The 9,982-nt window shown below is 37.3% G+C and overlaps 1 protein-coding gene across 1 annotated transcript in view; it reads left to right on the top strand.

Moving 5' to 3' along the window:
• The first annotated feature begins 1,131 nt into the window (after positions 1 to 1,131).
• ANGPT1 (angiopoietin 1) overlaps positions 1,132 to 9,982 on the top strand; it is a 258,402-nt gene continuing 249,551 nt past the window's right edge. The window contains exon 1 of the mRNA XM_067290417.1: positions 1,132 to 1,284. Within this exon, the coding sequence (XP_067146518.1) occupies positions 1,277 to 1,284 (8 nt within the window). The 5' untranslated portion in view covers positions 1,132 to 1,276. The remainder of the gene's footprint in view (positions 1,285 to 9,982) is intronic.

Genomic DNA, 9,982 nt, shown 5'->3' with positions numbered 1-9,982 from the left:
ATTCTGTTACCTTTTTAAAAGTCAAACATCTGACATTTATAGCAATATAGGTGGGGACTCAATTTCAGTAGAAGAAAACATAATCTATCTTCCCTCTGTAGTTTCTGAGAACCTGCCCCAGTTGGATCTTGGCAACATTAAAGATATCCATCACTACTAACTATGCTTGTCTTGAAATAACACACTGATCAGCCTGCTTTAAAAGTCTTGATTTAAACATTTGCACTTCATCACCACACATGAGTCCACATACATGCATTCACATACATACTCCCAGAGATGCATTTTGTAATCAGATTAGTGCTCCAAACTGATGGTGGTGGATATGGCCCCCTGGTTCTCCATGTGCATCTCAGGAGGGCCATCCTGAGCGGGTTTTGCCAGATATAAGGAGTGTTGCCATGAACTTCACAATTATTACTCCAGAAAATTACTAACTCTGTCTGTCTCCCAAAACACAGCAATTTCCTTTTGATGACTGTGTTGTTCATGCTCTGTTTTGCTTTATTATCGCTATGATATATGCCCTACAATGTTTTTTTCCTTGTTTTCAAGGAGCTTACAGGTATGCTTTTCCCTAGGCACTAGAAGTCCAGCTGTGAGCTGGAGAGACATATGCGTGTGATTAATCAACGGATGGATAAGAAATCAGTTCCCAGTTTTCATTAGTTTATGGTGATTTAAATTTCCTAGTTATTCATGCAAAGAATGGCTTTGAGGTGGGTAGATTAAAACAACATCTGGATGTTCTGAGTGATGGAGATGAGTTTTTTTAGGAGAAAAGGATTTTTTACATTTTTTTAACAGAAAATGAAAACTGGGGCTTTTCTTTAGAGTAATAGAGGGCTGTGGGATCAGGCTTTGTCACAAAGGCTGATTCTATTGGTTCCACCAAAAATAACTTTAAGGGCTAAAAGAATTAAAATGTTAACTTACCCAGAAAAAGAAAAATAATCTGCTATTTCTACAAACAGCCTTTAACTGTCTCTCTGTAGCTGCCTCAGCAAAACTTAGTAGGATAAGAAGGAGGGTTTAGTTGCTATTAAAGATCATTTGAAAATATATGGGGGAGTATCCTCTAAAATAAGAGGCTGGTTCATTTTGTTTTGCAAACAATGATGAATTAGACATTACTGCACAGCATCTGAAGGATATCATGGAACTCCCCTACAGATATTTAGATGCATCTGACAAAAATTGGAGGTGCATAAAGAATTTTTTTTGCTTTTGAAATGATTGAAGCTGGAGGAATAGGCTATGAAGAATTAAGTGCTACATGCTGAGGTATTTCTTATCTAATAGAGCACAGTGATCTATGTATTTTAGTGCTACTGTGTTAGAGATACCTGAGCAAGACTAAGAATCTGGGTTTGCTTCTTTGCATGAGATGTATGTTATTTAATTTCAGCATGTGTTTGTATGTAAACTCTTAGAGGTATGAATGAAAGAGGACTGGGAAGCTGGCATGAAAAGAGGAAGATATATTGTACAAGCTAAACCTGCAATTAGCATGTTTATTGTTTCTGTCTACTGCTCTTCTATAGTAGAGATAGGTAATGCTTGGATGAAATGAATGGACATGATTAACCTGTTTTCAGATAGGGAGCTATGGGAATGCTGGATTTAGCAAATGTTACTTCATATGGTTGTTGTGTTTTATTTCTTGAAGTATAACTGTCGTACTGAAATAAATATGTGATACACTCTGACACTCCATCTGTGAATCTGTCTGTGTCTGGAGTCTTTCCCAGGACCTCCTTGAAAGAAGATGTTTTTATGTCAAGGGATTTTGTCTCATTACATAGCTCTAAATTTTGGAAATATATTCACTAAATGGCCATATGTCATGACATCTCATCGTTATTATCTAACAGATGGTTTAGTGAAAATCTGGCTCATTGCTTTCATTCAAATCAAGTTATAAGCAACAGCTAATGAAAATTAGGTCTTGAGAGGTCTTAGGAGTGCTCTTCTAATTAGATTGATGTTTAGATAAATTTAATACTGAGGTGGCCAAGAATTTTGACTTGGGGGCCCACACAATCGCTGCACTGAGGCTAGGAGCTTGCTTCTTTCTCTGGCTCTCTGACTGACGCAATGGAACCTCTTTAATCTGCATTGGAGACAGAGAGATTTGTATTACCATATTTTGTGGTTTGGAAAGTATGTGAGAAAAACTGTGATTAAAAACCATCCAAGAATGTTGTAGACGCAGCATAGAGCAAGCTACTGGAGGGAAACTCAAGACAATGGGCAAAATTTGGAGCAGTACACCCGGTAGGAAAAAGGGGAGAATCAATATCGGTTGCCAACCATGAGTCCTTCTTTTTTAGTAGTAAATAAGGTGTAGGCATAGAAGATGGCTTAGTACTTTGCATGGAACAGGATACCATCTATACATGACTTGTTCCTATCACAGCAGCACAGTCTCTGTGTCGCTGCAAATAACAACCTAAAGCTGGCATGAAAAGCTTCTACAAACACACAGGAAGAAGTAGTAAGGATATTTTCATAATTCTACACTGCCTGTTTTTAGAGCAGGTCTATACTGATCTTTCTCCCTGCAGATCAGGATCTGCTGCAGTCCATAGCTTTATATTTACTGTCTCATTCAAAGTATTCCACAACCTTTATCTTCCTCCCACAGAGAAGATCTGTTATAATATCTATTCGATTGTTGCATGCACACAAGTCATCAATATCTGGTATCTATACAGACAGCTGCTATCCTATGGTGAATCTGGAGATTAGGAAGATGCAAGAACACTTCTCCACTGCTGTTAAGCATGATATTTAGATGTCTCTGGTGTTTTAAAGTCCACATTTGGACCAGCATAATACTTGAGGTGCTCCTTAGAAAGTCCTGAAGACTGGACAACCTTTAAAGGTTTTAATCTGTTAGATGTGGATGCCTTTCAGGAAATTATGGCAAGGCATAGTTGAGAGAATGAAAAATGTCCTCTGAGGTAGAAATAAAGTTGGGTAAATACTCCAGGGAAAAAGAGTGTCACTGCTCTGTGACAGGAATCATCACTTTTCCCAAGACTTTCTAAGGGACTCTGGAAACAGGATATTGTTTCTAGACTCCATCACTGCTTCACTCTCAGAACCGGAATAATTTGCAGCAGAGTTGCTGGAGACAGTAAGGCAGATGTAGCATGGAAGGCTTCATTCTAAGGAGTTAGTTCAGGACAGCAGATTTAAGTGATGATTCTTAGGGCTGACAGGTAAAAAAATGATGTGTGGTTATCTTTAGGAAGGTATGGACTGACTTAACAGCACTCCAACTGTGTTGGCAGAAAGGGAAAAAAAAGGCTGGAAACTGGTGTAACTCATTTCCCAGGCTTAATTTTATAGCTTTGATTCTCATTTTAGTGGCTGCAGAGTTTCTGTTAGTGCACAGAGAAGGCTGAGCATGCAGTCCTCTCATATGGATGTCTAAGAATGTGTTTCTAGAAATTTCTCACACCCTAAGGCAGATTATACATCCCAGCATTTTGGTTAAAGTTAAAAAAACCAAGGAACTGGATAATTCAAGCCAAAGTTATTTTTTTGTATGCAACTCTGGTACTGTATTTTAAAATTTAGCTCATTAGGTCTGAAGGCAGGCACTAGGTAAAATATTTTCCTGAATATGTACAGAAAATAAAACCCAGCTAAATGATTCAAATGAAAGAGTGTTTTAATTAAAAAAAAGGCTATTTAATGACTTGTTTCCATTGATATTTTTGCATATTTTTTCCATTTTTATTAAAATATTGGAATGATTATACAAATATTAGCAAACCACAACTTTCTATAAATTCAGTTTCCCAGTAATGTAAGACTTTGCTTTTAAACATTTGCTGTTTTAAAATGAAATATATGTCATTTTGATTCTTTGAATAGAAATAACAACAGCCTGATTTTTTTCCCATTTCCTTTCCTTTCTTAACAAGCAAGTTCAATAATACCATGAATCAGTCAAATAAGAAAAACAGATTTAAGTACCTGTTAGGCACTTCAAACCCACCACTGCTTCTCCAGCTACCTACATTATAAAGAACCAACAGCTTAAATTCCTACTTAGGCTGAACACTGGGACTTGTATTTTCCTAATGGAATTCACATTTCTGGGTAGGAAACATTCCTGAGGACAGGTACTATGTCAGACCCTCGTGGTCTGCACTTCTGTGGGACAACTGCACTTGGTACTTGCTTGGAAAATTTCATGACGGATGCTTAATGCTAATACAACCATCCCCCCCCAAAAAATCATGACAGATGCTTAATGATAATACCCCCCCCCAAAAAAAACAAAAAAACCCAAAAAACAAACAAACCTTCACAATGAGAAATTTCCAAAAGATGTAATTAGTATGCACAATGTTCCTGCAAAGGCCTTTAGTTTCATAATGCTTTATATTCTACAGTTAGTTCTCCATGTTTCAGTAAATGTGTCCAGTTTTCCAGCTTTTATTCATTTCAGTCTCATTCAATCTGCTTTTCATGTGCTTCCTTTAAAGGCGCTTTTCAAATACGACAATAAATCCGCAAAGAATGATATATATTGAACTGGCAACTCCGTAGCAGGCATATGTTTGAAATACACTGTAGACCAAAATAGTAGATATCTAAATTGATATCTGCAAAGACAATATCTCCTGGGTTATGGTTCATAGACTGCCAGTGAAAATGCTACATTCTTGTAGTGCAGTCTAAAACAACCTCATGGTGCTTGCAAACAGAATGAGAGGAAAACTGGAAAATCTGTTTTTAGAGGGTTTTGACATTTGCTTCCATTTGAATTTAACATGAAAGTAAAGATTACAAAGGTCTTCAGGAAAAAAAAATCCACAATGAATTCAATTTCAAACTAATACAACTTTTTGTTTAAACATTTCTAGATTAAACTTAGCATTACTTTGAGAATGTAGATTTTTATAATTTTAAAACTTTCAAAATATGTTAAAATTATTTTATTCTGGTTTTGTTCTTATTCTCATATGTTATTATATATGTACATCATACTTGTGTTTTAATTTTTTAACTTTATTTTTACTTATTTATGTATTCTTTTTTAAACATTTTGAATAGATTAAATATAGCTCTTACTGTAAAGAATGACTGCTTCCGACACAGAGTTTATTTTATTTTTCTCTTTAGAGTGTCTCTTGTTTAGAGTTTTCATGGAAAAGTCTGAAGCTTTGAACTAGAAAATATTGTGCCCTCAGCACAATTTAGACTGGTACTTGTTTTTAGTATCTGTGTGCCAGTTTGATTTTGCTACAACAATAAAACAGTTGCTACTCTAACTTGTATTGAGTGAGGCACATTACTTTCTTGTTCCAAATATTTCTTCCCTTGTTTGATGTCCTAATGGAGTAGTTTTACACATTGATTCAAGGTGTCAAATTGCTTTATTACAACATATACATAGCAGAGGACATACTTTGAAGAAAAAATCAAAATGAAGCAGTTAAAATGTTGAAAAAAGTCTCTATTTAGAATGTCTAAGATACATTTAAAAATGTAAAAAATAAAATGCGTGGGAGCTATGATTTAGAAACTGCTGAAACCCGGAGGAACTCATTTCTGGAGCAGTTTGAGACATATTAGGAGCTATGAATTGCGAAGGCCTAGCTGTGTTGGGGAGCTGGGATTTCTGTGGCACCCAGTTTCCCAAGGAGGTGGCTCATGGTTCCTGCGAGTCAGGCAGCCCGGCTGGTTCAGGAGCTGGGGCAATTGCAGAGAAGGCCTGTCAGAAAACAGGGCTTCTCTGGTTTCCAATGGGAAGATATTGAAATAGATGCATTCCTACGTTACATGTTATTCTTTTAATGATTCAGTATTTTTTCGTGGGAAAAAATTCTATTCCCCAGCCAGCTCTACTGGGGAGGTAGCTGTCTAATCTGTTCTGTAACGCACAACAAACTTGCTTCTTCATTCATTTCAATGTAAAGGTCACTCTTAATTTCTGTCTGATCATGTTATGATTTAGTGAGATTCTCTGTTTACAGCTCATTACAGTGCATCATTGCTAAGACTGAAGTCCACACCATTGGCTATGCCCTAGCAAGACTAAAAAAAAAAGTGTTCCTGTTTAAATCTGGTTTCTATTTTCCCCAGAGTGAAGCTTTAGTGTCATCCCTCTGTAATAAATGGGAAGAACTGCTGTAAAGCTTAGTCTAAATTTTTAGCTTGCACAAATCATAATAGATCTGTTGTGCTCACTGAACAAAGGTTCAGATATGCAATATGAAATATCTACTTTTTAACTCAAATCTAATGGTAGGCTTCAATGCAAAATTCTCAAGCTCTGATAAGTTCAAGGGAATTTTTCTGTGCTACTTCCTTTCAGATGCAGATCTAATCCATACAGTTCCAGCTCTAACTTTCAGAGTTTGACTCTTGGTCACAATTACATTATTATGAATCTGGAGATCACTTTCTGTTCTTGGCGTCAACCAACATGGCAATCATCACAGAAGTATAAACAAAAACCGTGCCTATTCAATTATTGTTAGAATTTAGCATTAACCATGCCTAAATGTAGCTGTAGAGGTTTCCAGTCCTTAGAAAACTTGGTATTTTAGTATTAGACAATACTGACCCATAGACAACAGTTTAGTCATTGTAAGCAACATGCGCTGCTAATTTTATCAACACACTGGCAAATAACAAGCTATTAATTATCAGTGTGACACCAAAAATAACAAATAATTGGATCAAACCCTTCAGATTCCTGATTTATTGGTGTACTGACTCTTCAAAGAAAGACAATTTTCTAAGATGTGACTTGGATGATAGTGTCCCAAAACAAAATATTTTTTAGGAGAAAATGAATGATGGACTCTAAAAATTTTGGGGAGGAAGGTAGAAAGGGTAATTTAACTGAAGAAAATTCTTTCACATAAAAAGCAGTTTTGCTCCTAAATTATTTTTAATGAGGGGTTGAGAGAGCGGTGCAATCACAAAATATCTGCATTACAGCCTTAAGTGTTGTGACACTTCAGGGAAATGTGCAATGTACTTTCTTCTAACATTCAACCAACTCTCCAGACAGTCATATATATGTCTAGTCATTGAGCTATGACTAGAAGAAAGCAATATGATTTGAATAAAACTTAGTGGATGACTCAGGTTACATCCCTATAAATAAAGATGCTCTTTAAAATGCCATATAAACATAAACTAGAGAAAACACTGTACGCATTATTTATAATCTTGTTACAGTAATACTGTGAAGCTGATTGCAACTGAGTTCAGGACTCCCTTGTACTAGACACCGGGAAAAGATATTGAGAGATCCCAAGTCCTATCTAATGTTTTAAATCCTCCACATTTGAAGATCTGCCTCCTTCCAGCCACAGATAGCTAGCAGACACTGCTTGTTTACTTCAGAGACAGATCTTGTAGCAGTCATCCACACCTTTTCATGCCAATATTGAACTACTCCCTTGTGCTATACTTCCATTTAGTACTCCATAAACTGCGCTTTAACTTACTCGTTAAATTGTGATTCTTTCTGTAAATAGACTAAACTTTTATTCTGAGGTCTTTGTTAGCTTCTCTTCTTTTCAAGACTGATATTGAGGTGGTAATCCTGGACTATAAATGGGGGATTGGATCTAGCCTCCCCAATCCTATATTAATGTTGCTAAATAAAATAAGTCCAGGGAGTGAGACTGATAAATGAATTGCCAGTAATCTATATTCCTTATTCGTTAGCATGCTCCTAGATACAGACTTAGTCCATGGTGACCTTCTGTGACTAACCTTCAGTGAGACAAAGCCCAGGCATGGTTTTGTGATAGCAAGCACCAAGGACCATTCCCAATAGGCAGCATGGTGAAGACAGCAGCAGATGTGGCACTCTTGTCCATATGCCCCTGTGCATTCCAGCAGCCTTTGCAACCTCAGATGCTTTCACAAGTCTTCCTGGCATACCCCCTTGGCATGTGACACACACTTACAATAGCATGCTATGAAAACCCCACTCCAGTAGGCTTCAACTTTACTTGCAGATACTTTGAATCAAAAACAGCAAATAAAACATGACATCATATGTTACTGGGCACAGCATGGAGTTGAGAGGAGACATAGGGCCAAACATTGTGAGATGTGGTTGTGAGTGTTCTGTGCTGCTTGGCTCCAAGGCCAGAAAGAATGCCTAGACTTGAGGTATCAAGCTACAAAAGTGCAGCCTAAGAGACCTCCAGTCCTCTTATGCCATATTCTGGTCAGCAGAGATGGCTGAATTGAAATTCTTTCTGTAACAAAATGTAGATTGCCTGACAGGTCATGCTCTGTTTGGTCTTCACACCTTTTTCCCTCAGTGGGTCTGTAAACCACTCAGACTTTCTACTGTCAGAACATTTTGCAGGATAATCTCTTCTACTTAGTCTGTCAGAAAACAGCTTTATGCTAATGTTGGGCATTGTAGGGAATTACTCTGATGAGGACTATGTGATGATAACAAGGTAGGTTATTTTTCATTAAATTTATTCTGACAATCTGGAATAGAGGGGAGTAAATTACAAGGTAATGTCAGCTGATAGACTCCTGGACTTCCCCACTTCTGGACGGTCAGATTGCCAAAGCAATTAATTCTTCAGCACAGAGCAGCCAGTCAAACTGAACCCTGGGAAGAGTGAAGTAATGTTGGTTGGAAAAGGGAAATCCTTTAAATATCTAGCCAAAAAATCGCATCTACCTTCCATTGAAGAAATACAGCTATCATTCATCAAAATGGCGCAAAGCCTCAGGGCGCTGATGACTCCTTGCCAACACTGGGTGATCAGGTAGCATCAGTTTCCAGAAGGACCTTCTCTCCTGTCCAGCTGGCTGGGAAAATTCATTACCTTCTCTCTGATGAGGATTTGACTGCTGCAGTCTGCAGTTTTTCCTAACTCCAATGTGGACGAGTATAATGTGTCTATAGAAACTGAACGTGTTTGGCATGAGCAGGCTCCAGCTGATGCAAATGTACCTTTCCACCTTTCTTCTGGTTCTTGTCACTGAAAGCAAAAGAAATTTGTGCAGAAGTCTATCACGGGAAGCAACTTACTCTTCCAATCTAAAGCCTTCGTTCTGATTTTGAAGGTCTAATTACCAAACAGGGAAGAATTTTGCTTGGGAAATTCTACAGCCATCCACAAATTACCACTGAGAAGCACTTTAAAGTTGTGTACAAGAGTTATTTTACCAAGGAAGCCAGTGCTACAGTGATCCTCTGAAGATCTGAAGTGAGTGCCAAGTCTCTGTGTCCGTAGGAAATGAAGTATAGTTTTTCTTTTCTAGAGACCTTTTTTAAATATATGTGACCTCACACAATGATTTTGTTTCTAAACTTCTGCCATCATTTTCTCTTTCCTCCTATTCCCCAAATCAAATCTCATTTCAAGGAACACTTGAAAGGAGGAAGCTCTTAGAAGTTCATCAAGTTCTGCATTACTGCCATTGATTTTATAGGGAATGTGAGCAGATACTGGGAAAAATGAAAGTAGAAAATCATGTGGTAGATATAAACACAATTGTAGATGAGAACTATTTTGGTTAGTTACCCAGAGGACTGTGACAAACTTCAGAAATACTTAAGGAGGTGGAGTAAATTAATTCAGTGCTATGGCAGTTAGATTTCAGCGCTGATAAATAGGAAACAACACTACAGGAAAAAGCTGGAGTACTTCAGAAGAGTCTAAAATTAACAATATCAGCTCAGGTTAGGGATCTAGGTATCACTGCAGATACATTAGTGAGGAGCTGTGTTCAACAGAGCTGGTGAGAAATCAGGTGAAGGATAACCCAAGGCATTAGGGTTTGCAAGAACTGGGATGGGAAATTTTATTTAAAAATGCTATTACCATTACATAGTTTGTTGATATGTTTCTATGGAATATCATATATGAAATTGGCCACCATGTCTTAAAAAAAAAAGCAGAACTCAGAGTGGACCAGAAATGCATGATGAAATCACCAAACCTATGGCTATAAAAATGCT

Source organism: Apteryx mantelli, chromosome 2 (assembly GCF_036417845.1).
Source record: "Apteryx mantelli isolate bAptMan1 chromosome 2, bAptMan1.hap1, whole genome shotgun sequence".
Classification (NCBI taxonomy): Eukaryota; Metazoa; Chordata; class Aves; order Apterygiformes; family Apterygidae; genus Apteryx; species Apteryx mantelli.
The sequence above is the reverse complement of the archived record's forward strand: the minus strand, read 5'-3'. Positions and strand labels throughout refer to the sequence as shown.